This window comes from Terrapene carolina, unplaced genomic scaffold (genome assembly GCF_002925995.2).
Source record: "Terrapene carolina triunguis isolate 2854851 unplaced genomic scaffold, T_m_triunguis-2.0 Scaffold714, whole genome shotgun sequence".
In the NCBI taxonomy this organism is placed as follows: domain Eukaryota; kingdom Metazoa; phylum Chordata; order Testudines; family Emydidae; genus Terrapene; species Terrapene triunguis.
The window spans coordinates 15,054,723-15,081,904 of NW_020665065.1; the positions used below are offsets into that span (position 1 = coordinate 15,054,723).

General features: G+C 43.1%; 1 protein-coding gene across 4 annotated transcripts in view; it reads left to right on the top strand.

Moving 5' to 3' along the window:
- UBR4 (ubiquitin protein ligase E3 component n-recognin 4) overlaps positions 1–24,356 on the top strand; it is a 115,581-nt gene extending 91,225 nt beyond the window's left edge. For all 4 annotated transcript variants that reach the window (XM_026660057.1, XM_026660054.1, XM_026660056.1 and 1 more), the window contains 17 exons: positions 14–94; positions 2,528–2,615; positions 3,351–3,478; positions 3,978–4,085; positions 4,561–4,680; positions 5,463–5,653; positions 5,898–6,071; positions 6,724–6,823; positions 7,450–7,668; positions 8,225–8,338; positions 9,534–9,676; positions 10,336–10,461; positions 11,417–11,611; positions 13,799–14,023; positions 19,907–19,997; positions 20,955–21,117; positions 22,545–24,356. In XM_026660057.1, the coding sequence (XP_026515842.1) occupies positions 14–94; positions 2,528–2,615; positions 3,351–3,478; positions 3,978–4,085; positions 4,561–4,680; positions 5,463–5,653; positions 5,898–6,071; positions 6,724–6,823; positions 7,450–7,668; positions 8,225–8,338; positions 9,534–9,676; positions 10,336–10,461; positions 11,417–11,611; positions 13,799–14,023; positions 19,907–19,997; positions 20,955–21,117; positions 22,545–22,609 (2,331 nt within the window). In that variant the 3' untranslated portion in view covers positions 22,610–24,356. The remainder of the gene's footprint in view (positions 1–13; positions 95–2,527; positions 2,616–3,350; positions 3,479–3,977; positions 4,086–4,560; positions 4,681–5,462; positions 5,654–5,897; positions 6,072–6,723; positions 6,824–7,449; positions 7,669–8,224; positions 8,339–9,533; positions 9,677–10,335; positions 10,462–11,416; positions 11,612–13,798; positions 14,024–19,906; positions 19,998–20,954; positions 21,118–22,544) is intronic.
- The last annotated feature ends 2,826 nt before the right edge of the window (positions 24,357–27,182 follow it).

Below are 27,182 nucleotides of genomic sequence, written 5' to 3' on the forward strand. Positions count from 1 at the left end.
TCCCCCCTTTCAGCTTCTGGTGAACAATAAGATCATCAGCTTGGATCTTCCTGTGGCTGAGGTCTACAAGAAGGTCTGGTGCCCCACCAATGAGGTATGTGCTTGTGGCCCCCTGCTCTGTGTTTTAAAACAATACCAGATGGGGTCAGCTTTTGCCTCTGGTGCCTAGCTGCTCAAGATCTCTCCATGCACTCATTTGGGAACTGGAAAGCGCCTCTGTTACTCATCCCTGCAATGCTGGTGGCTTAGAAGCACATAACACTGACTCAGCTAAGAATAGTGACTGTGTTGTGCTTATGCATTTGCAGAAATCTGAGCTGGCTTCTCAGACAAGGACTCTTCTGACCCATCTGTTAAAAAACAGCTGCATTTTATGTCCCTGCCTTTCACTTCACACTCCATCTGCACATGGCAGCTTGACATATGTATCGCCTGGGACACCAGATTGCTCTATTATTCTGCATTTCAATGTCTGTGGAGAAAGAGTATCTGATATTAATAGTATTTTATACTGCTCGTGCCTTTCATTTAAGGATCTCCAAGAACTTAAGACATTAATCCTTACAATGTGTCTTTGAGGTGATGGTAGGTATTGCCCCATTTTAGTTCTGCAGAAAAAAGACAATGAGTTTAAGGGACTTGCCCAAGCTGTCACAGCAGGAAGGAGTTTGTTCTCTGTTCTATTTCCACTCTGCAGTCAGCCTACTGTGACACCTTGGGCACCTGTCGAGAGGTGTCTGCCTTGTTTGTGAGGGTTTAGTTTAGTGGATAGCACTAAAAAGGAAGCTGTCAGTGTACATCTTGCATGCAGAAAATGTGTGCCTTACCGCTCCTGCTAATAGCACTGGAGATGATTAAGGCTGACTGAGGGTTTTTTTAAATCTTATTTTCTATTTCTTGTTTATGCCCAGTTTACTCTTTGCATCTTGCTCACCTCGGACAAGAAAACTTGACTGGTCGTTTTCACTTTCTGATCTCAGTGTTTCATTTCACAATGCTGCTGCGGCAGGTTCAAATAAATCCTGTTTTCTTTGAAATAATACCAGTGCCTAGCTCATATGCAGTCTAGTGCTGTTCATTTGGGGCAGCACCTCTGATCAGGCTTGTGAGTAAAAACCTTTGTGGTGCAAAATCAAGCCTGAAGCTAGTGGATAGTCACCTTTTTCCATTAAGCAGCAGCACTGGTTGGGGAAGTGAGTTCTGGTCTTCATGGTGCATGTGAGCTGCCCAAAAAAGCAAGGCTAAATATTCCATGTGCTCCCCTCAGACCCCTTTTATGTATTCAGCATTTGGAAGTGCTGTTTGTGTGCGATGTTCTTCTGTAGCCAGTGTATTGCTTTCCCAGAATGCACTGCTGGATGTGAAAGGCTGAGTTTGTTCAGCATTACTGTCACTAACAGCTTTCATCTGTCTTCCTTTGTGTGCATCGCTCCAAAGCACTTCTGGAGCTCCATCTTGCGTTCCCTAGGAAATAGACAGGCTCACAAGAAGCTAACCTCAGGCCTGTTTTGTTTCCCTTGTCTCTCTCACTAGCTTTTTTTGTTCATCTGCCATTTTACCAGGGCCCCTGTGGTGTTAATTGCTGGTCTCTAGCATGGCCTTTGAGCAGATCTTCCCCCAGGGCTTTCCCTGTGCTTATGTATTTGCTATGACATTAAGCACTGCTTATTCCACATTAGGCTTAGTGCGCTCTCTGACAGGTTTTTTCTCTCAGGGTCTCCTGTTCCCAAAGCTACGGGTGTTTTCCTTCTTTGTATTCAGACCTATAGTGTTAAAATGATAAGTTCGGTGATACACACTCAGCCAGTGTTTCTGGCTGGAAATGCATCCTGCTACCTGACTCCCTTCCCACAGGAAGGGGACAGCTAGTCCTTTACGGTGTTTGCACACTTCCCAATACCCTTTTTTACTTAAAGCTCATTAAATGCCATTTACTCTTTTCTCCTTCGTTTCCCATTGCTGGGAGACTTGTCTGTTTAAAAACACCAGTCCAATTAGCCTCTCTTTCTCCCTGATTTATTGGGCAACACCCCATCCAATTTATTTACCAGTCTTTTCAGGGTTGTGCCATGGAATCAGCCGAGAAGATTGATTATAGAGCAGGTACCCTCTCTGAGGACATACATGTCTCATCCCCCCCCTTCTTCTTGGCTATGTCTTTCACTGATGTGATACCACAGTGCAGCCTATTACTAAAGAAATCTGTCATGAAGGCAGGTGATGTAAGAGGGAGAACTGTTAATTAGACACACAACTTGGTAATGGGCCTTGTTAGGAAACAGACTAGACTAAATGATGGTTTAGTGGGGTTTGATGGGGATGGGGTTTTGGAGAGATTCTAGAAAGATAAAAAGTGGAGAAATGAGCCATTGCAAAAATTTCCCTGCATTACCTTCTGCTTTGGGGTGAAAGGAAACTGAGGCTTAAATGTCTGTCATCCCCTCTAAAGGAAACATCATTGGACTACTGGGCATTTTCAGAGACACCAGCATAGCAAACATGACACTTGTCTAATTCTTCTCCCCAGGGGGAGCCAATGAGGATCATTTACCGCATGCGAGGGTTGCTAGGAGATGCGACTGAAGAATTCATTGAGTCGCTGGACTCCACTACAGGTAAGGCATTTGTTCCTTAGAAACTGGAATTAGATTTGGAGTGTGGGGCTCACTACAGAAGTATGGCACCATTAACCTTACAGCACTGAGTTTATATTTGACTGACAAACAGTTCTTTTGCTATATTTACCTCCTGTGCCAGGAATAGATTAAATAATCAACGCTATCTTATAATATCAATGTGGATAATTATATAGCCCCCCTCATTGTAGTATCTGAGCACGACATAAACATGAATGAATTTATCCTCACAATCCCCCTCTGAGTTCAGAAAGTATCATTTCCATTTTATAGAGATGCAGAGAGATTAAGCAATTTGCCCAAGATCTCACAGGAAATTTGTGGCACTGTTTGGAATCAAACTCAGTCCAGTGCTTTAATGACAAGACCATCTTTTCTCTGACTTCAGACGTCCCTGAGATTAGAGCAACTGTTTATATTGACCTTCAGTTCTGAAGTTAGTTGGTACACCGGAGCTTGCGGCCAGCAGCACTTTAGAGTTTTAGACTTCATGTTAGACATGGAAGGAACTTGTGTGTCAAAATCCTTCTTTAATATTTTTGCTCATGGTAATTTTTCTCCGATTTGTCCCAGCTGCTTAACTTTGACCGTAGCTGGCATTGGCAATTGTAGCTTAATCTCCATTTTTACTTCAGTGCCTCTCTCCTTATGGGCAGTTGTATAGTCCTGTTGCTGTCGCTGCCTCCCTCCTGTCATAGTCTTTCTTTCCTGTAGATGAAGAGGAGGATGAGGAAGAGGTTTATAAAATGGCCGGTGTGATGGCGCAGTGTGGAGGCCTGGAGTGCATGCTGAACCGACTGACTGGAATCAAGGATTTCAAACAAGGCCGACATCTCTTGACAGTGAGTCTGAGCAACTCATGGCAAAGAGACTGTGTGTGGTAGAGTAAATCCACAAGCAGTCAAGAAAGCTCCCTCTTTTAGAATAGCTGCCTACCAACTGCAGTCCTGTACAGCAGCTCACATATTGCAGCAGAGTTTAAATTCACTAATCCATGTCTAGTAAAATTATAGCAGTTTCCTCCTTTCTCCTTGTCCCCTTTTAATCCCCTCTGTTAACACTTCTTCGGAATAAGCCTTTGAAGTCTGTGGGAGTTGAGGGCACTGAGCAGTTTGCAGGATCAGGCTCCAGGTTGTTAGCATGACTGTTTTATATATTAGAGAATCTTACTGGAAAATCACAATCTTCTTCTTGGAGTTAATGTTTTTGGAGAGGTCACATCTTGTGCTTTCCAAAGGACTTTGGAAAGTTAACTAGATTGTTCGGAGCTTTTAAGTTCGCTTACATCCTGCCAGCCCTTTCATGGATATCTTGTAGGTTACAGTCTTTGTTTCTTTGAAGGTGCTGCTAAAACTGTTCAGCTACTGTGTGAAAGTGAAAGTGAACCGTCAGCAACTGGTCAAACCTGAGATGAACACTTTGAATGTCATGCTGGGAACTCTGAATTTGGTAAGGAGGAATTCTGGCCTACAGTGGATTTTGGTACCCTTGGCTCACCTTTTGCTGGATGATAAATCATGCCCAAAGCCATCAGTGTAGTTTGATGGTGGCATCAAGAACACAAATTCGGAGTTAGTATGGAGACCATACCTTTGGGTGATTAGCGGAGTTATCTGGAGAGTAGCATTCCAGGTAACACAACCTTTTTATCCACAACTTAGCTGACATCACATTCGTGTCCTTCCTCAGTAATGAATAGGATCCTCTTGCACAAATTTACCAGGACTTCTGAAAAATTTTCAGCTGCTCAGTTGTATTTAAGATACCCAAAATTTCAGTCATACTTGCCTCATAGCAACCAAAAGAGAGCTTAAATATCCTCTCGGTGCTGGTCTAAGCTAAGGACCATCAGCCCTATTTTCCCTCTGTTATCTATTAGTGATAGCAGTTGGTGCTGTAGTGACTAATGTCATCTTCGGTGCAGGCCCTGGTAGCCGAGCAGGAGAGCAAGGACAGTGGAGGAGCAGCTGTGGCGGAGCAGGTGCTTAGCATCATGGAGATCATATTGGATGAGTCTAATGCAGAACCACTGAGTGAGGACAAGGTGAGTGTTTATTCTGGGTGCCATGGAGAAGGAAATCCTGACTGGCATCCAAGGCTTGTAAATGTCTTGTTCAGTGGTACAGACCTTCCATGGTCTGTACAAGGAGTCTAAGCCGTGCCATCAGACACGACAGTACTTGGCAGATTCAGCCTTGGTAAAGATTTTGTTGGGGACAGAAGGAGGAAGAGCAACATTGAACCAAAAGCGTTACAAGATTCCTCCCAGACTCTTTTGCATTGTAGGGGTGTGTTGGCTCAGAGTGGCTGGATCAGCTAACATGGAAAGAGGTGAATCTGCCTTGTCCTTTAGAGTGCCTTTTTATGAACTCTGAAACCACACTTGGTTTTCTGAATAACTGGCAATGTGAACTATGTGGTTACACCAGAAACACTGAGAAATGGGGCTTCTCTCCCTCTCCTGAGGGTACCATTAGCCCAGTGGATCTGTTGGAACTACTATTGCTTGAGTCAGACCTCTTTTGGGCTAGGGTTAGATTGTTTCGACCCGAGAACATTTTAACAGCAGTTGCAGAAAGCCAGGTATTGATTAGATGAGTTGATACAGCTGTTCCATTAGACGCCTGGAAATGTGCTAAAAATGCAGTTTCTCCGAGACCACGAGACTTCTACTGTTGCTGTCTTTGTTCTTTATCACGCTGTCTTACTGAGATCCAGAAGCTCTGATGTCCTCCAGATAGGGAACAGTCAGTAAACCACTGGAATAGGAGGATTTTCCTAAGCCTATAGATTAATCCTGAACATAAATCATTCTCCTTTTTGCAGGGTAACCTCCTCCTTACTGGTGACAAGGATCAGCTGGTAATGCTGCTGGATCAGATTAACAGCACTTTTGTCCGCTCCAATCCCAGTGTTTTGCAAGGCCTGTTACGCATCATCCCTTATCTGTCCTTTGGGGAAATGGAGAAAATGCAGATCCTGGTTGATCGATTCAAGCCCTACTGTAACTTTGACAAGTACGTTCTGTGACATCAGCAAAGAGCACTAATTAAATTAAAATTCTTAATAAATCAGCATCCTTGATGCTCCCGTTAGTCTAATGGATATTTGCAGGAGAAGAGGAGTCTGGTTGGCGGGTGGGAGTTCTGGAGAGCTTATCTGGGCTGATGTGTGTTTGTTAATCTGCAGAGTGAACCAGTATATCTGCTGGGTCCTTAGGGGAGAGCCCTAAATTCACTGCTGTTTCCTCTCCTCACTCAGGTATGATGAGGAACACAGTGGAGATGATAAAGTTTTCCTGGACTGTTTCTGTAAAATAGCAGCTGGCATAAAGAATAACAGCAATGGGCATCAGCTGAAAGATCTCATCCTCCAGAAAGGGATTACACAGAATGCACTCGACTACATGAAAAAGCATATCCCCAGTGCAAAGAAGTAAGGGTAACTTTGTGGTGTGTTGTGTGGTAACCATGTGTATCCTTATCTCATTTCATCATCACCAAATGGAATGGTCTTCCAAGGGGAGGGTTAGGACTTCCATCCCTGGAAAGATTTAGGCTCGATGAATCCCTGGTGAACAAACTCTTGAGGGGACAGAACTACAGTGGTGACACGTGTGGATTAGATGACCTAAAGTCTCTACCAGCTCTAAGCTTGGTTACTCAGATGCACCAATTGGCCTCATTTCCTGGCTGAATCTTATCCATCACCCTAAAACAGAGCGCTCACACTGAGGGTCATCTCATGGGCCTAAAACAAAACCTGAAGCTAACAACTGAATGAGGAGCTGGCTGATAGTGTGTGCAGTGTGGAGGAGGGAGTGTGAATGTCATTTCAGTTACCACATTAAGGTTTTATAAATAAAGATCTAAAATTTAAACTAAATATTTGAGCTCAGACAGGAGGGAACAAAGTAGCCCTTCTGGTTGTAAGTTTATGATCTGTTTGCGTGGAGGGGATGAGGGAAAGGTGGCCATCTTTCCTAACCACTTGTATAGTGCAAGCTGGTTGTTGGCTGGAAGCTAGGTACCTTTCGGTGCTGGCGATTATCTTTCAGCTGCTGTACGTTTTTGCCTTCTCTGTGTAGTTTGGATGCAGACATATGGAAGAAGTTTTTATCTCGTCCAGCACTTCCTTTCATCCTGAGGCTCCTTCGAGGGCTCGCCACACAACACCCTGCCACACAGGTAAGGAGATAGTCTTGGAAACGGATCAGGAAGCAGGTGGCTGGCTTGTATCTGAGAGCTTATATGGTGTCTGTAGCTAGATCAATCTTTTCATAGTAGTACTGTGGTTGAGTTTGGAGAGCAATGTTGTTCTCATACCCAGTTGATCCATTAGTCTGGAAAGAACTATGGAAAGAACTAATGCCCATTGAAGTAGAGAGAGTCTGACTAAGTACTGTCTGGTTCTCTTTACCTCAAGATCGTTCTTTTCTGTTAAATTTTCCAGTTCCTTTGAAGTGCAAGGTAGAACTATAGACTATGGCTGTGATGGGTTTCCTATGGTGTAGGTGTTTTATGGGCTTCACTTCAGTAGCTTATATGACAAACTCCTTTTAGCTCTTCCTTACTCAATATATGTAGCCTTGGTATGCAGTTTTAGGGCATGATACAGGTGCATTGTGGAAGACTGTGAGACACCAGTCTTGGGCGCCTGTAGCATTGCAGTGAACTACTCCCCTTAAAACGCTTGGAGTGGCCTAAAGCTCTAACTAGTCAATCAGTGAATGCTGCAGGCTGGGTTAGATGAAATAGTTCGGGTCTTGCTCACATTTTTCCTGAAGAAGCTGCTATATTTTAATCTCTAACAGGTACTAATAGGTACAGATTCTATTACGAACCTGCACAAATTGGAGCAAGTGTCCAGTGACGAAGGTATTGGAACGTTAGCTGAGAACCTGCTGGAGGCGCTAAGGGAACATCCAGAGGTGAACAAGAAGATCGATGCAGCCCGAAAGGAGACACGTGCGGAGAAGAAGCGCATGGCTATGGCAATGAGGCAAAAAGCCTTAGGCACTCTGGGAATGACGGTAATGCCTATCCGCCGTAATGGATTCCAATGGTCTATGGTGGATGTCGTATTCCTGTCTTGCTAAAAATGCCCGCAGAATTTTTTTTTTTAAGTGCAAGACAAATATTGAGTGACCAGAGCTCCAGCCACATGGTCTTTGCATGACTTTTGGAAGAGGGAAGGTCATTTACCTGTCTCAGGGTGGGAAATCCTTTCACTCTCTGATGCTAGCATAATTTGGGAGCTTCAACTATAGCAATGTTATGCCTGCAAGAGTCCATTGACTCTTGTCACCTAGTGTTCAGTATATAACAGCTTTCCATGCGCTGGTGGTTGCCTTTTGTAATATAGAACTGCAGGAAATCTCTGAGGTCCGAAAATATTATAAATCGGACTTAATCAGTAGCAAGATTATGGGAGCTTCCCAATTCTGCTCAGATGCGTGTGATAGCTGAGCAGCATTCTGTGTTCCAATGTTCTCTGCTTCCAGTAACTAAGATGCTCTGGTATTCAGCAAATATAAATTCCTCGCTGGTTTTATTCTCCTAGTATGTTTGACTTGTTCTCTCTTTCAGACTAATGAAAAGGGCCAGGTGGTGACAAAGACTGCACTCCTCAAACAGATGGAAGAGCTGATAGAAGAACCAGGACTGACCTGCTGTATCTGCAGGGAAGGATACAAGTTCCAGGTACAGCAGAACCGCAGCAGGAAAGCCCTCATGTGACATCAGGAAAATCACCAGTCTGTGCCCTGGTGCCTGACAGAGACTCCATGCTGTGACACTGTAGGGCCAGGTGATCTCAGGTTTTGTTCCTGGGATCAGTAGTTCTCTGCTGAACTTTGGAAATGAGGCTGGTGCTCGTTAAATCTCTTCTCTGGCTTCCCCTCACCATCTGCATGAAACTGAGCTGGTTGTCCCCGCAAAGCTTAGCTCCTGTGTATCTAATTCTGAAGGAAAAGGGGATGAGATGTTTATTTCCAGTAAGGAGTTAAGCGCCTGAAGATCTCGTGTAGGACCCAGCTTTAGTAACAATTCCTCCTGCACAGGTGCCGTGGAGGGGAATAGTACAAAAAATGCAAATACAAAAAACTCTTTGAAACCATAGCTAACCCTTAGTGAAGGGCCCCACCTAGGTCGTTCACTTACCTTGGTGCAAGTCTTAATAATGGATGTTAATGTTACGTATCTTCTGTGGTTTGCTTCTACTTTCAGTATAAAGTGCAGGTTAGAAGTCTCTGCTCTTAGCTGGAGTGATATAGGCTCAGCAGAATGTAATCTGCACCCATCTCTTCTGCTAGGAGCATGTTTTGCCAAGAGGCTTCTGTCTCCAATTTATAATGTAGTCCTAACTTCTTAATTGTCTCCATGATTCCCCTTCCCAGGTGGGAAACGTGAATTGGTGAGTGGATGTTTGGGAAAAGCTTGTTTGACCCTAATACCTTCCTATAGATATGGGCCAGTTAACTCTTGAATAAGTGGCAAGCCACTAAATGCTTGCAGGTGCAAATAGTTCATCTCTAAGGGCCTACGTAACTTGCAATATTGCAAAAATGGCAGATTCCGCAATATTAAGCTTCCACCACAATTTTGAAAGCAGGAGCCCCACCATGGGGGCCTGACAGTAGGAGTCCTGGCTGTCCTGGGGCTAAGAACAGGAGCCTCTGCTGTCAGCCCTGGGCACTTGACAGCGGGGGCCCCTGCCCCACTCTCAGTCCCGGACAGCCGATAGCAGAAAAGTAATAATGGACTTTATCACCACAAATAATAAGGTCCATTATTACTTTTCCACAATTTTCCATGGCTTGCCCGCAACTCATCTGCAATTTTTTGACAATTCAAGTAGGACTTTATTCATCTCTAATAAAGCTTTGGTTTGTTACAGCCTACAAAGGTTCTGGGTATTTACACTTTCACCAAGCGGGTTGCTCTCGAAGAGTTTGAGAACAAGCCCCGAAAGCAGCAGGGATACAGCACGGTCTCTCATTTCAACATTGTCCATTACGACTGTCATCTTGCAGCTGTGAGGTACGGTCTGATCAGTCTCTTGGGTCATTGTGCTTGAAGTTACCTATCATGGTGCTTTGTATATGCATTTAATGTCCCTTAAACATCCAACACAATACAAAATGCAACTCAGCATGAACATGCTTATCCAGAGATCATTGTTCCATCATCCATCCAACAGCTGCTGTCCTCCAACTTTATTATGGCCTCCTTAGTACGGTAATTTCAAACATGAACTAAAATCAGTGCATGGTGCTGTGAAGTTGGAAAGCACTGTTTATAAAGGGTGTTGATGGAACTAAGCAACTATGGAGTGCCACCCTTTTCATTTACTGCTTAGAGTAATAACAAGGAGTCCGGTGGCACCTTAAAGACTAACAGATACCCCCGATGCTTAGAGTAATGGGAGGCAGCGTGGCCAGTGCTGGATTAGAACTCTGAGGTCTGGGTTCTAGTCCCAGCTTAGCCACTGGCCTGCTGGGTGATTCATGTTCCCTTTTTGTGCCTCAGTTTCCCTATCTGTAAAATGGGGATAATGATACTGACCTCCTTTGTAAAGCATTTTGAGCTCTATGGATGAAGAGCACTGAATAAGATCCAGGAGAGTGGGGTGCTGGTGGTATTAGACAAAAGCTTAAATAATTGTAACCCCTCTGTGTATAACCTCTTTGTCAATACAGACTGGCTCGTGGCCGGGAAGAATGGGAGAGTGCAGCTCTACAAAATGCCAACACCAAGTGCAATGGTCTTCTACCAGTGTGGGGGCCCCGTGTACCAGAGTCTGCTTTTGCAACCTGCTTAGCAAGGTGAGTATAGGATATTACTCTTCGTGGTGGTTTGTATTCAAAATAGATGAGCTGGGGAGTTACTACATGTTAACAAGTTTGACTGTAAGCTCCAAATGGAGTTTCCAGTGCTACAAACAACTAGGAGCCATTACTGATTGCCAGAGTCTACACCACCCCCTGTCTATCAGTGACGTTCCACATTAAAGTACCACATGTGACATATTGTGCCGTCTTGCACAGACTGGTAAGGTAGAAACATGACAAACAAATCCACCACTAGCGGAGCCCAAAATTATAATCATCATCATAGCAACCCTTATGGTTAGTAAGCCCTGATTGCCGGCATTGCAGGGTTGGGATCTGTCTCTGCTAAGAAATGAACTCCTTGCTGCTGGAGATTTTTGGACCTCTCTCCCAACAAGAACCCATCTCCAAGCACTGGTGTGTTAGTGCTAGCTGCAAAGAAGCTGTACACAGCTCTCTCGCTGAATTACTGAGTGTTTATTGACCTCTGTGTTTTGGGTCTGTTTTTAATCACTCTAAGGCTTTGTTGAATCTCCACTCTGCATTGCATTTTTAAGGAAGTTTAGTACTTGCAATTGGGCTGAATTGCTAGCAGTCCGTATCCTATTACCAATTCCCTAAGCCATCTAGTCCTATCCTTTGCATTTGTAATGTTGTGCTAGATATTAGAATCAGTTGTACTTCTAGTCCATGTCAACCAAGGAACCACATCCCAGGACCTTGCAGTGGGGAAGCGGTGCTGATGCTCATGCTCAGGAAACCCACACTGAATTGGATTTTCCCGAGAGAGATGAAAAAGCTCCCTTTTCTGCGGGGTTAATCCAAAGGGATGGTATTTGCATTTTAATTCTGAGCTCTAACTTGTTTGCAGTGTGGGAGTCAAATTTTGACCTGCATTCCCAAAGGAGTGAATACACATGCAATATAATCTATTACTGTTTTTCTCCAGACACAACACATACCTCCAGGAGTGCACAGGGCAGCGGGAACCCACCTACCAGCTCAACGTCCATGACATTAAGCTGCTATTTCTCCGTTTCGCTATGGAGCAGTCATTCAGTGTGGACACCGGAGGAGGAGGAAGGGAGAGCAACATACACCTCATTCCATATATAATTCACACTGTGCTTTATGTCCTTAACACGTCAGTATCTCTTTGTGTGTCTTAGCTGTCTTTCCTCCTGTTAGTGACAGACTGAATCTCCAAGGGCAGGTCTCCAAATGATAAATGGATGCACAGCTGCCGGTGGAGTCTCCTGTTGGGTATTGCTGTGGGAGATGGATGCCTTAACCAGCTTGTTGGGAACAGGGAAGATGGCAGAGGGAAAGGAGATAAATCTCTCAGCAGTAGTGGTGCAGTTCTGGAGTATGAAATGCTACACGGTTGCATTCCAAGTTGACACTGGAGCAGTGAACAGGAGAAACCTTGACCCTGAACCTCACGTGCAGGATGTGTTAGTGCTACAGTGCATACTATCTGGTTTACAAGGGAGGTGATGGGAAAGGTTGGAAACCACATCAAAGGTTTAAAAGGAAATTAATTAAATCCTTATGGCGGGTTGTTACAGCTGTGTTTCACAGAAAACACAACAGCTTGTGATCATGTAATTTGGAGACTGATTTAACAAAAGCAAATTCCATTCTGTGTGCAATAATTATCTCTACGTTGGACAGAGTTAAAGGGTTTTCAGTTTATTAGAGATTAAAAGGATATTGTCAAGTTGTCATATTTTTGATGAAAACCCCCCCAGCGATTCCCTCACCTGTGTTTGTGAAAAATGTAAATCTACTTAAATTTTTCACAACTTCCCTTCTTTTTACCTCTGATCTTGGATAATAAACTAGTCTGTTTTGCTTCCAAGTTCTCAAACACTAGCACTGTGGTTTGAGTTGCTGATACTTTAGTGAAATGTTTATATGTCTACATGGTCTGCTCCATTGGAATTTAAAAACAAAATAGAAACATTTCTATTGATTTTAGTTTATATAAAAGCTTATTTTTACAAAAGTTAAATTCCAAGCCCCGTTTGAGCTGTCAGTATGTCTAACTGCACACACATGTAGAGAGCCAGCATCTAAAGTGTTTCTAAACAAATGGGCTTGAGGTAATGGTGCACAAAAGTAAGGTCCATAGTTGTCCTATTTCAGTAGCAAAGAGCAAAGGAGATAATATTAATTGGATAAGGCATCTTAGAATCTAAGCCCTTTATTCCAGTCACTCCAAATCAAATGCAGTGGAACCACAGCCTGTCTATAGCTGGAGCAGTCAACACTTGGGCAGTGACACACTTTGTGTATTGCTTTTAATATCTTTTTCTCCACACTCCAGTGTTTTTTTTCCCTCCAATTCCCTTGTGGGAAGACAAATTGAGCTAATTATGTAATCTTCTAGCTCTGCTCGGCAGCATTTGAGAGCCCTGCTGTATGAGTTTGTATACGAATGTGTTATACAGCCTGCTGAAATGATTCTTTTAAAAGCAGCGTTTAACAGTCCTGCAGTTGCTGACCAACTAAGATCAGCTATGCAATGCAGCCAATGAGAAATTCACATACCATTGACAACCTACAGACAATTCAGATCTGCTAGGGATACTGATTTATCACTCATTTGATTATAGGGGTTTGTTATTAATTTCAAAATGCTGGGTAATACCTAGCAGGCAGCCTCATTCTCATCGAGTCAGTGCATTGGGTTGTGGCATTTTATGATCACTGGGTACAGGGCCCACGAATCTCTTAGCTCAGGTTGTCTGTACAGCTGTAGGCTGTGATATAGTTATGTTTTTGATTCCCTCATGAGAGTGGAATACAAAGGAGTGTTCATAAAGTGTATCTTTGTTTCTCATGTTGGCCTATATCTTACCCTTGATTACTATAGGGAGGGATAAATAGCACAAACTGATACAAAGATCTAGCCATGGAAAAATCTATGGTTAAATGGGGTTAAGTGCTGCCTGTGGGATTGGTTAGTTTAGCTCTTCTGGCTGAAGTGGCTGGCATCTGATTCTTCCCCCATACCCCCAAAAGGGAAGGGATTTTTTAATAAACATTGCCCTCTAGTGGAGAGAGAGATGGGTTGCCTTGGGAACCTTTCTGCTGCTTTGTACTGCTGGAGGAAAAAGCTAGTCTGCAACCACTAAGTGTGTGTTTGGAAAATCTGAGACAAAGGAGACATTTGGGGGGAAAGGGACTCCAGTTAGGAAATAAAATGTTGGTTGGTTGTGTAGTGCTTCTCATACACACACATCTCAAAGTGCTTTATAGAGTACTGGGTTGCACATAACAGAGCACGCTGCCTGGGCTAGTTGTTCACTCTTCCCTTGTATTCCAGAACCCGAGCAACTTCCAGAGAGGAAAAGAACCTCCAGAGTTTTATGGAGCATCCCAAGGAGAAATGGGTGGAGAGTGCCTTTGAGGTGGATGGGCCCCATTACTACACAGTTCTGGCACTACACATCTTGCCCCCAGAGAAGTGGAAAGCCATGCGGGTCGAGATCCTCAGGAGGCTGCTGGTTATTGCACATGCACGTGTGGTGTCACCAGGGGGAGCCAGCAGGTCAGTAATCCTCACCGCTTTTCCACCCTTCCATTCACTCAGAAGCTGCCCAGTGAACTTACTGGTGTTACCGTCCTAGTTGTTTGAGCTGCATAGCAACATGTCTGGTGTAGGGCTGTCAATTAGTCACAGTTAACTCAAGCGATTAACTCAAAACAAATTAACTTGATTAAAAAAATTAATTGCCGTTTTAGCCACACTTTTAAACAGTAATAGAATGCCAATATAAATGTATAAATATTTTTGGATGTTTTCTATATTTTCAAATATATTGATTTCAGTATCTGCAACACAGAATACAAAGTGTGCAGTGCTCACTTGATATTTTTTATTACCAATATTTGCACTATAAAAACGATAAACAAAAGAAATGGTATTTTTCAATTCACCTCATACAAGCACTGTAGTGGAAACTCTTTATCATGAAAGTGCAGTTTAAACGTAGATTGATTTATTTATGTATTTATTTTTCTCATAACTGCACTTAAAAACAAAACAATGTAAAACTTTAGAACCTACAAGTCCACTCAGTCCTACTTCTTGTTCAGCCAATCGCGAAGACAAACAAGTTTGTTTACATTTACGGGAGATACTGCTGCTCACTACTTATTTTTACTATGTCACCTGAAAGTGAGAACAGGCACTGTAGCTGGCGTTGCAAGGTATTTACGGGCCAGATATGCTAAACATTGGTATGCCCTTTCATGCTTCGACTTTTTGTTTATCTTTTTTTTACTATGATTAATTGTGATTAATTTTTTTAATTGTTTGACAGCTCTAGTCTGGTGCTAAACAAAGGAATATTTATTTTTTGGGATAGTCAAGATGAACCTTTTCTATATATGTTTGCATTTAAATCTGTGTGGATGGAGGCAGGCACATATATAATTATATGCACTCGTTATGATGCATTTATGCACATGGAGTTTCTTCTGCTGTCTTCCCTATGGTCAGAATTGGTCCTGGGACCAATAGGTTAGATTAGTGCACACAGATTTTTCCCAGGGAGATTGCTTTCAATAGTATAACCTGCTTTACATATTCAATCCCAAAGAATGTATCTATTTCTAGGATGATCTCATTGAGAGGAGAATCAAGTAGATGAGAACTGGGAAGTTACAATCAATGAGACAGCATTGTTGCTTTATGCAATGGTGCTGGCTAATTAGTGGGTGGTGTTGGGTGCTGAGGTGGTAACACTTGGCTGATTTATCAGAAAAAATCTGCTAAGAAGGCTGTGTGAAGGAATTAAAAGAAGGTTTAAACTCCAAGGACTCATCTTCTATTTCCTTCTCTCTTAAAGGAAGCCGTTCAGTTTAACTTGTTGAACTGCAATTTAAGAAACTGTCAGCTGTAGCTCACTTAACTGACATGGTCCAAACCTATAGATAACTATAACCAGAACATGAAAGATCAGGTCAGTGAAGCATTCAAGTGATCCTGACAAGTTTAGATCAGTTTTTGAGCCTTCTAACTTCTCTCCTGAAACCACACCACAAAAGCAAATTAGGCTTCCTTTAACAACTCCCCCTCTTCTCTCCCCCCCCCCCCGCCCACAATATTAGCAAGCAAGCATTTGAGCAACAAACGACTGCCCCTGCTTGGTGGACGAAAAACTGTTTGTTTCCAAGAAGGGGGGCCGAGGGAATTCAGATTGCAATTTCCAAAGGTGTCATTCTAAATAATAATTCATAATTAAGAATAAAATGATTCTATTTTGGGAAATGTCCATTAAGATGACTGATCAGTCATTCTTCCAGTAATCTGTCCCATAATCACATGCCTGGTAAAAGTCATTTAGGTGCAGCAGCACACAACCCAGCAGACCGCTAAAGAATGTGTTTGAGTCATTTGAATAGCATTGAAGTGGTCTTCTAGACTAGACATTAGTCCACAGTATTGATTTCTTTGTTTCTGTTGTTCATGCTAAACCTGCCCTTGATTCATGCCCACTATCCATTTCCACCACTTCTGCTCTGGAGTTCTTGAAAAGTAGGTTAAGAGTATGTCTACACTGCCCACGTTACAGCGCAGCCGCGGCAGTGCTGTGACACGGGCAGTGTAGACACGCGTTATCGCCGGGGGAGAGCTTTCCTGGCGATTTAAAACAAAAACACCCTGAGCGAGCGGTGGTAGCTTTATCGACGGGAGCGCGGCTCCTGGCAATAAAGCACGGTCTATACTGGCGCTTTTCAGCGCTAAAACTTTTGTCTCTCGGGGGGGTTCCACACCCTTGAACAACTAAAATTTTAGTGCTGAAAGTGGCAGTGTAGACACAGCCTTACTGTAGGAGACATTCTCTGGCAGGCTGCCTTCAGCACAGCTACCTTACAACTAAGACTGTGTGAAAGCTGCAGGCTTTCACCCAGTCTACAAAAGAGTCTAGAAAAAGCAAAGTCCTGCAGTGAGTTGATATGGGTGTCTCATTGGTTTAATGCTGCTGAAAACCCCCGGAGAAAGTAACTTGTTTTTTTTTTTTTTCCTTTTTCCAGTGTATTTAGTGCACCTGTCAAATATTTCTGAGACTATATACAATACAAGCATCTTGAAATGGGAATAGCAAGAATTCTACATCCATCTACCCTGCCGAAAAGCCTCAATGACAGGATAGCATTCAGGGCAAGGCTTATTCAAGAGCTCTTTCTTCCCCTTTGTTTGGGAGAGAATTTCAGAGTATTCAACTGATTACACTCAACCCCTCAGATAGACAAACCTAGGGACTTTTTGCTTGAGGGTCCTAGCTGACCTTAGCTGTTGGGATGGAACATGGAGATATGGTGGCCTTTAATGCACTAATATGATTTTTAAGTTAAAACCAGCACCTTACATTTTATGCTAAACCTAACTGGAAGCCAGTGCCGTTTCTGGAGCAGAGTGTACGTGCTCCGTGTGTAGGACAAAGCACAATAAGCCGTCTGCTGCATTCTGCACTAGCTGAAGTTCCTGGGTCCTTTTTAAGAATAACACCATACAGAGCACAATTGAACAATCTAATCTGGAGGGGACAATGGCATGTGTAAGGGGCCAGGATGCAGTCTCCTTTCCAAGTGAAGATGGGGAGAAAAGCACTTTGCTACTGCTGCTGTTTGTGCATCTAGAAGCAACTGAGGATCGAGTAGGGTCCCTTGATTGCAATTCTTAGTAACAAAGGTACATGCACCACCCACTCAAGTAAGAGCAAATATCACCTGTGCCACCTCCTCTGGCTGGGTGTTTCCTCCAGCTGCTCAGCATCACTTTGTTCTGATGACGTGTCAGTCACATACAGGGAAAGCCAACTGGGATCGCTCTCTGGGGCTGATGGAATGCATCCCATTGTGTCTCACTGTCGCGTATAGTGAGGGCAAAACCAGAAACCCACCATATCCCACATGAGAGCGTTCGCAAGTCCCTTAAGCCATTGCCCAACAATATCGTCCATGTCCAGCCAGAGAAAAATTAGGAACCGCTCTAACCCATTCCCATCCAGGAACTACAAGGGTCACAACTTAATTGTCAATGGTACCAAAGGACCTGATCCTCAGAGGTGATGAGCACGTGCATCTCCTATTGACACCCCTGATTGAGGCTCAGAGGTTGCTGATAATGCTAAAAGAATCAGTACAGACAGTGAGGCACTTTAGAAAATTTTAGCCTTTAGTCCAATGCCAGGAAAAGATTCGACTAGTGGGCCTCGTGTGTTAGGTTATTACTGAACCAAGAGTTTTAGCAAGAAAAACCCTATAAACACATGATTCGCAGTGTGGATCTGTGTGAAATTTGGAGGGGTGGTAGTGGCGGGATCTTTTGGATTTTTTTCCGTGCTCCTGACTTTAACCTTTTGTAAAATATTCATGAGAGAAGTGAGGCTTCCAAACTGCTAATGTCTAACTTGCAGCTGGAAATCCATGCGTAGCTGATGAGCCTGAACCAGCTTACGTTAATGCAAATATAGCAGCTATTGTGTTGAGTAGCCATTCCAGATGGCAGCTACATAGACTTAACCCACAAGGGCCTTTTAGTTTTCAATTAAAGGAACAGAGTCCAATTATATCAAAACCATTTAAATAAAAAGAAATTCTGTCTCAACACTATTTGGGAATCCAGAATTAGCCTCACTCTAAGTTGCTCTTCTTCCCGTAGAAATTTAGCCACCTTTACTAATTGGTTTTTCTTTAAATAATTGAGTCTAGCCGCACAAGCAGGCTCCCACCTACAAAGCACATGTTATAAGGAGAGGGAACGTCTCTTTGACACACACACGTGGCTTATAAAACAATCTCAGTGTATGAAGCAAGACCTATACCTTTGGTGGACTGTGTACGTAATCTGAGGATGCCCTTTTGTCTCTTGCTGATCCACAGCAGTGGCAGATGAACTGTTTGTAAATCTGTACAGTACGGGGAGGGAGATGTCTCTAAACTTTAAAGTGGCAAACGGGATCAGTATGTGATGAAATAAGGCAGATGTACCTATACAAATTATGCAAGAAAATTCCAAATCCATTAGGAGTGTTGGCAATACATCCCACCTTGCCAGGGGCTATTGGTGATTAGCTTAATTTTTCCTCTTAGCTAAGACGATCCCTGTCTTTTCCCCCCTCTTAACGGTATATAGCACTTCTCCAGTTACTGGAGTGTTGAAAACAAGTTTAGGAGGACTCTTGGGACAATACTAGATAGTCAGAGTCTGACCAGAGATGGAAATTCCCACAGTCACTGGTGGGTTTTTCTCCTTTGGGGGGCCAGGGAGTGTGATGTAATCTGACAGAAATGGAAATATTTCACTGGAGTTTTTCAGCAACACTTTATTACTGAGTACATCTTTGCATGGAATGTGTCCCTTTCTGAGACAGCTAAACAGACACAGTATGGATTCAGCTTGAACCCTGGATTTGGCCACCTCCACAGGCTTCCAGATGTCTATCCATCAGTCAAAGTCTTATTCTAAATGTTCAGTGTCTTTGAAGGACTCAGTTCAACTCTCACTTGTCTGAATGATTTTCTAAAAGTACCTGGAATACCTGCCAGACTATGTAACTAGACATTTTTTTCTGTGGTCATTTGACAGCACTTTATATATAGTCCCTCTCCCTCTTTCCCTCTGTATGGTTAGTCACTCCATGTGTTCTTAACATGTCTGAATCTTTCACAAGTGACAGGAGACTGTCAAAACTCCAAAACTTGGTGGGGGACTCAGGCGCAGCTCTAGCACTGTAATTGTTTTCAATGTATTATATTTAATTACAAGTTTCAAGTTAAGTGTCATTTTAACTGGCTTAAAACTGACCAGGGTCAAGCCCCTCTGGTGTTAATATGCTGCTCTTAAAAAGACTTGTTTATGAGTTTTTAAAAGGTGGCAAATATTCCAGTCAAAACTACAGCTGAGTGTCAGGCTCTTTATCTATGTAAAGGATGTAGACTGCCTGCTGATAAGGTTCAAGCACAAGTACCATAATTTATTCATTGTTTCAGAACCACTGAATAAGAGGGGCAGCATGGTTGAGGAGAATAAGCATTGAACTGGAGATTGAGTCATTCTTTTTCCAGCTCTGCCACTGACTTGCTCTGTGGCTTTGGGGGAGTGTTTCTCCCTCGTGCCCATTTTCCACTTCTGTAAAAGGGAGTGTTGTTGGCATCCCCACCTCAGAGTTTAGTTACAGCTTGTAAAGCAATTTACAAGTGCCATGAATCACAGTGCACAGAGGTCTAAGCCTAGACCGGCATGGTAATGCAAATGTTTGTTCCACATGCTAAAGCACAGAACAGTGCTTATTCACAAAACCATTTCCCATCTGTATTATTGATAGGCTTTTGGCTGTTACAGCATTCATGCTATTCATCAAATGAGTTACAAAGCAGAGTAAAGTGATTAACTCAGAGCTTGATTTCATTTTCTTCCAAGACTGACAGATAAAGCAGTGAAGGAGTATTCAGCATATCGCTCTGGCCTTCTCTTCTGGGCCCTAGTAGATCTCATTTACAACATGTTCAAGGTAAGGTCTGTCTGGAATCAAGGTTGTTGGTTTGTTTGGGTTTTTTTGTTTTGTTTTTTGTTTTGTTTTTATGGGTGCTGTTAAAATCAGTCTGCTCTGTTCCTTTGAAGGGTAGGCCGGGCTTTAAATCCCTTCTAAATTCCAGACTCTGCTTGCTCATGGGAACAGGAGGGGTGGTACAAAGTCTGTCCATCTGTGATCACCCCTCTCCCCAGCTGTTGTCCAACTGAAGGAGTAAAGCCTTATGATTTACAGCCCTTCTCTCTCTCTCTCTCTCTCCCCCTCCCTCCCCCCCACCTCACCCCCTGTTTCTCTTCCTGTTTTTCTGTCTTCTGTTCAGGCATTGTTTCCAATTCTGCACTAGAGCAAATGGTTGGAATAGCCTTAGTTGCTGGGGTGGGAAGGAAGTCCTGGCCTTGGACACTGCTTGGGGTGTCTGACCCTGCACAGAAGGGATAGAGAGGGATTGATAAGACGCACTCTTCTTTTGGAAAGTGTAAAAGCAAAGCCCAGTTAACATATAGCTCTCTCCCCAAAGAAAGCAGACCTTTAAATAGGGTGAGGTGGAGAAGGAAAACTCTCGGGTGCTTTTTAAAACTCTATACAAGAAGAATAGAAAATCTGAGAATTAGGCGCCTTTCCTGTGTGGCATGTTTACAGGAGACCGGAAATCTCAGCCCAAAGGCAAGGCTTCAGAATGAACTAACATTTTTAACATGAGGCATCAGGTTATTGAACTCACAGCACTGTTTGACCATGTATTTAGCTGTGACATTCTGAGTACCTTTCCCAGACCTGAATCTGAGCTCTGTAGAACTCGAAAGCTTGTCTCGTTCACCATCAGAAGTTGGTCCAATAAAAGATGTTCCCACACCCACCTTGTCTGTCCGTTTTCTAACGGGTTTATTATTCTACAGGCTAAAACAAACTGACTTGTCCCTTTTCTCCTCCTTGTAGAAGGTGCCTACCAGTAACACAGAGGGAGGCTGGTCCTACTCTCTGGCTGAATTTATCCGACACAATGATATGCCAATACATGAAGCTGCAGACAAGGCCCTGAAAACTTTCCAGGAGGAGTTTATGCCAGTTGAAACCTTTTCTGAATTTTTGGATGTGGCTGGTCAGTATTAACTTTACCTTTTAAAGGTTGTTTTTGTGTAACTCATGACTGGAAATATGTAATTTATGTAACTTGCTTATAGAAATGTGTGTGAGGGAGGTGGGGGGGATGACAGGACCTTAGAGCACCTGGTGCCTCCTAGGTCACTTGGAAAAGCATTCTTTTTGGAGAGTCTTCTGTTTCTCTCTGCAATCTGCATTCACCTCTGTAGGGATGTGTGGGTGAAATACACGTGTTTCCTAAAAATTAACCTTCTGCCATTTCCCCATCTGCAAAATGGAGATAAATGAGACTTGTCTTTGTAAAGGGCTTTGAGATCCGCCAATGAAGAATGTTGTAGGATATATATGCTGCTGCGGCTTCCACAGCTGAGTTTGTAATATGACACAATTACTACAGCAGATGATTCCAAGTTCAAAAGAGGATTGCGGAGGAATTAACAGGAACAGATGAACTTCTAAGCAACAATGTTCCTGTATTCATTTAAACATAAGGAACAAACGAAATGTAAAACAAGCCATAGGAGTGGAATTGTTTAACATAGAGTGGTCTTCCACAAGGCAGCAGCTTTGGACACCTATTCTATTCTAGGTCTTACCCTTCCGTATTAACAAGGGCATCTTGCTGCTGTTTAAGTTGGTTTATATTTTGTAGGATTCTCCCTAGTTTTTATAAGTCTGTAAGTATTTGATAGGGTACCGCTTCCACAGGATCCATATCTCCAGGAAACCAGAGAAACTCACCTACTGGGGAGCTACTCTTAAGCATTTTATCCTGCCCAACTCCTGTCCTTACTAGTTAGCAGTCATTATTACTCATCATCCAGCCTCTTAGCAGAAGATGCCACTATCCTCAAATAACTTTTTGACTGCACTATCTGTGCTACCGATGCTCCCCCACTCTTCTGCATCAGCTTCTAAATGTATGTGTAGTGCCAATATTTCCTGGCATTTGTACATCACTTCTGTAGGTAGGTTGTGAAGTTAAGCACCAGACTGAACTTGTTGCACCTAAAATGAGGCCATGACTGAAATCCCCAGTTTAGCCATCAGCCCCAGTCATTGGTGTAGCTGCACCAGTGCAAACCTTTTGTATAGGAAGGATAAACCGCTGTACGCTGCCATTTGCCCTGGTAAACTGCACTGGTGCAAATAGCAGCTTTGCTTGTCTACATTAGGGGTTGGCACTGACTGCTCTCTTCAGGCCTTGTGAGTCTGTTAGCCAACTTGATTGACATGGGTCTGCTGTTCACAGATCTCAGCCTGGCATATATTTGCTTTAAAACAGTATTCGGAGTGGCTGGTCTGTGAGGAGTTGTAGCTTGCCTGCCTTCTGAATCCAGCGCTAGGTGTCCTGATGGCAAAAGATGCCTGGTGATTCAGAAGGCCAGGCAGCTCCTGACTAACTTATCTGTGCTATTTTTTCAGGACTATTATCAGAAATCAACGACCCTGACAGCTTCCTCAAGGATCTTTTGAACTCCATTCCCTGAGCCCAGAGAAGCAACTTGCAAAGATCTACAGTAGCTTGCCTTCCATCTCTGTGTGTTCCTCCTTGTGCAGTCTTTCCCTCCCCCAAGTAGTGCTGCATTTTTTTATTTTCTACACTTTTTTTTTTTTCTTGGAGTGATTTGGCATTAGGCTTCTTGTTTTATCTGGTATTTCAGTGCTTCTATATATAAAGCCTTGTGTATTCCAGGCGATCGAAGGAACTTGTACAGACTGAGGAATCCCAGCCAGTGAATCTTAACACTTTTTAGTGTGCACCTCTTTGAAATTAAATAAATTAAACACAAAAGGTCAAGGTGGGTTTGACTAGTAATTTAACCAGGCAGTGACAGCCTAAACACCAGAGCTCCTTTGTTACTGCAGTTCACTCGGGTTCAGGGCTGTTTCTCTTTTCAGCCCATAGCGTGGATGAGGAGCATGTAAAAACCAACAGTCGTAGTGGTCAAGGACTCAGTTTGTGACGCTACATTTACTGACTCATTTTTCGTACAGTATAAAACAGATTTTCTCTTTTTGGGGTGTTTGAGGTCTATGGAATGCAAGGACAGCATGTTATGCGATTCCCTCATCGTTATTCTGAAGAGAGGATCGCTTTCACCACTGCAGTGATTTCTCTTAACGCCTTGTGTGTTTCTCCTTTCATTGAGCCTGCTGGGATTTAATATTATAAATGATTGATGCATGTTTTGTGTACTGAGGTCTTTCTAGATTCCATTCACTCTAGGGCTGTCTTCAAAACAAGAATGCACACTAGTGGGTTGGGTAATTTGCCATACAGGGAGATCTCACCTATACAGGGGATAGAGTTAAGGAAATGGGACATTTTTGCAATTAAAACCTGTTCCTTAGTATCTGATAAAGTTTTGATTCCTTTGAGAACCATGTGGGGAATGGAAAAGGAGGCCTGTCAAGATGGCTGCCAATCCTTTTAATGGTATCAGGCTTCTGTGGTGTGTACCCTAGCTTGAATCCAGGCAGCAGTCTCTTTGAACACAGCCTTGGCTCTTCTCAGCAAGTTATGCATGCTGGTAACGTCCCTTTGCCATCATCTCTGCTGTCGTGTAACCAGCTTCAGTCTGGTTAACCTGGAATCCAATAAAGCTTTCCCCAGCCTTCTGTCTCTGTATGAACTTGAATTTCAGCGAATCAGACTCAGTCCCATACCTTAGCATTGGGTGACCAGTCAGCCGTAGTTCAGAGACTGAATAACTGAGCAGACCATCTGATGCCATTATTAGCCTTGGGCATGTATTGATAAGATGACGGGTGGCGGAACGCTGCGTTTTCTCACCCACCTCCATGGGAGGCGTCTCTGGGCGCTCAGTCCAGTTCCAATTGTCGGAATAGATTCATGGGGGCGGGGTTGGAGTACAGAATAGCCAATGGAACAGTGGGGTTGTTTACTAAGAATAAATCAAGGCAAAATATCTCAAGAGAAATGCAAGGGACGTTTCAGAGGGATAAATTAAGCTCTGTCTATCTATAGATCTTCCTTGCTCTGTAAGGCACTGATAGCAAGGGTGGAGAATGAAGTATTCTAAGGAAGTCTGTCTCAACATAGCTCCCTGTTAACAAGGCTAGTGCAGTGTAATAGTTCTGTGCAGTTGGGGAGATTAACCGCTGGGGAAGCACTAGACCAGAGATGAGAATCTCCTCTTCTTTGCAGAGCACTTACAAGGACAGACTTCACAGTCTCAAGTCTGCTTTTACTGTCAAATCTAATACCAAAAACAAAAAAAAAAATCTAGTACAACTCCAGCACCAGTGTGGTTCAGTACTGCTTCAGATGCACCCCCGTGTATTGCCGTCAGGAGTCAGATGCTGCTAAAGTCCAATTTCTTGCGAAAGGAAAGGACCTTTCACGCCAGCATAATTAAGAAATTCATGAGAAGGTGTTTGAGAGTAACTTGTAGAAAGCAAGACTCAGCTTGTATCAAGAACCCAAATCTGTGCTGCTGTTCACGTCAGCTTCGGCTTTCTGTGATTCTAATGTGCCAGTCGTCATGGCATCTAAGGAACCAGGTACAAAAATAATGTCAGTGTTACTACTGCATTTAGACCGCCCACCTCACAAAAAAGGAGCCTATTTATTAGCTGAGCTCATGATTAAAATGTAACCGCTACAAAACATTGTTTATCATTTGCCAATGCTATGAAGGAAATTAACCACTGCTTGCCATTGCCACATGTCGTGCTGTAATGTTATCAAAAAGCCATATTCTTTTCCATTCCATTTTTGCCCTCCAGCAATAAATAGAGCCCACAGCCTAATTTCCCGAGCTTTCCATCTGTCAATGGACTACGGTTTTATTTGTCTGTGTCTTCGTTGTATAATGTTGGGCAGATTTTGCCCTGAACAAGGTGTTCTCTTCTTGTGGTTTAGCAAAGCTTGGGGGTGAATTGCCAGTGTAAACAGAGTTGGTGCTCTACCTGCTCATTATGTATTTTCACATGGCTCTGTGGTAGAAGCATCATGTTTCCTTTTCATCTATGCAGAGTTAGCCCGCCGGGCACTGCTGCTGCTTAAAAAATAATGCGTCCGTCAACAAAAAAAATCTTCCAAATATATTACCGGCTCCTACCCATTTACCATGGCGTTTTTCTTTTGTTTTTCCTGCCACATAACAGTAATGCTTGGGATTAAAGGTTGGCTCTGTCAGTATTGATATGTGATAGGCCTTGTCCACACACAAACTTGCACTGGTTTAATTAAAGGTGTGTGTTTAAGGTGATCTAGTTAAACAAGACCAAAATCCTCTGTAGACCTTTATTTTGGATTATCTTGATGCAGCGTAAATAGGTTCTTTAGCAATTTAAAGTAAATCTCAATAAACCACTCAACAGAAAAGTATCTATGTAGGATTTTGCACTGGTTTAATTATATTTTATTTTTAAACCAGAGCAACTTTTGCCATGTGTATAAATCACAATGTCCCAAAGGCGGGATTATGACTGGACAGCAGGCATACAATCCAGTCTGTGATGAGACATCTCAAATTGTGGGGAAGTCTATAACTAAGAGTGATAATTGCTCTGGTCTTACTTAAATATCTTAGAGAGAGTAACCAGTGTGTTGACCACATCTACAGAGCATAATAAATTGGGAGGGACTGACCACCAGTGAGGCGATAAAAGGAGCTAGAAGATTTAGAAATGTGCAAAAAAAATCAGCTTGGAAAAATTCTAGCTAACACGTGTAAAGAAAACGAATCTGAAAGACAGTGGTGCTAAAAGACTAATTTGCTTTCCACTGTCACCTAAGACATGGGTTTGCAGTGCATTCTGGCAGCAGTAATGCCCAATGTAATTTTAGTTACACATGCACCTGACTCATAGGGCAGGGGCCAGAGCCACTGCTAGGCATAAGCAGACTAAGCAATTGCTTAGGGCCCCGAGCAGCTCAAGGGGGCCCCCTATTAATTACTAGGTGGTGGGGGGGGCAGGGGGGATATTCCTGCTTAGGGTCCCCAGTGGGATAGCACAGGTACTGGCAGGGACATAAGAGTGGAACCATCCTTAGAATTTAGTGTTCAATTCTGGGAACCATGATAAGATATTGACAAATGAGGAATTTCAAAAAAGAGCAATTGGGGGCCGATGCAACTGACTTCACCAAGCCTGTTTATTCTTGATTGATGACTTGGGACAAGACATAATGACTGTACAAATGTTAAAGGGGGCCAGACACCAAGGAGAGAGAGGAGTTATTTAGGACAGGAAAGAAGGGCTACAGCTAGGAATAACAGGATGGAACTAAGAGAATTTAGTCTAAATATCGGGGGGACAATCCTGATAGTGAAATTGAAGGTATAGAAGAGTTGTGAAGTGGTGGATGCCCCATTGCTTGGGACATCTAAAATGACTGGATAATACATGAGTCAACGTGTAACAGTGAACAATGCTTCACTGGCTGATCTGGGATGAACTGTGTGACCTGTGAGATCTGCTTCATTTCTGCATCTGTGAGACAAGCACTTCCCCAAAACAAAGATCTGAAATGGTTGCAATCGGACAAGCCAAGCAGATTTGCTGCTTATTTAACATTTGTAAATAGTGCCTCACAGCGAGAACAAAGACACAGTCCCTACTCCATTAACATCAATATTCTCTTCTTTCGCACCTGCTCTACTGGGAAAGTCCCGTTAAACTGAATTAACTTGTTGCCTTTGCTGAAGTTGCAACGCTGGATTTTGCAATTGCAGCAAATGATTCTGTGACTCGTATTAAAACCAAACCATGCGAACAATCAAGAACCTGAAAGTTGCTCATTTGAAAAGACCTAGCAACAAGGTTTCCAGCTGCTAATAGAATGTGACTTTTTATTACTTTGTCTTCATTAGCAATTTTAAGAGGAGTTCCTGTTCATATGCCAGCAGTTTGAGAACTCTAAAAACTTCTTGTTTCTTTCCCTTCTGCCCACCCTTGCAGACAAGGAAACTTTAGAAGTCCTGGAGTTTATAATCAGATCATGACAGCACTTACACTGATGAGGCTGAAATCCATCAGCTCCTCAAAGGCTTTCCCGCCAACAAAATTTTCAACCCTTTTGTGAGTAAT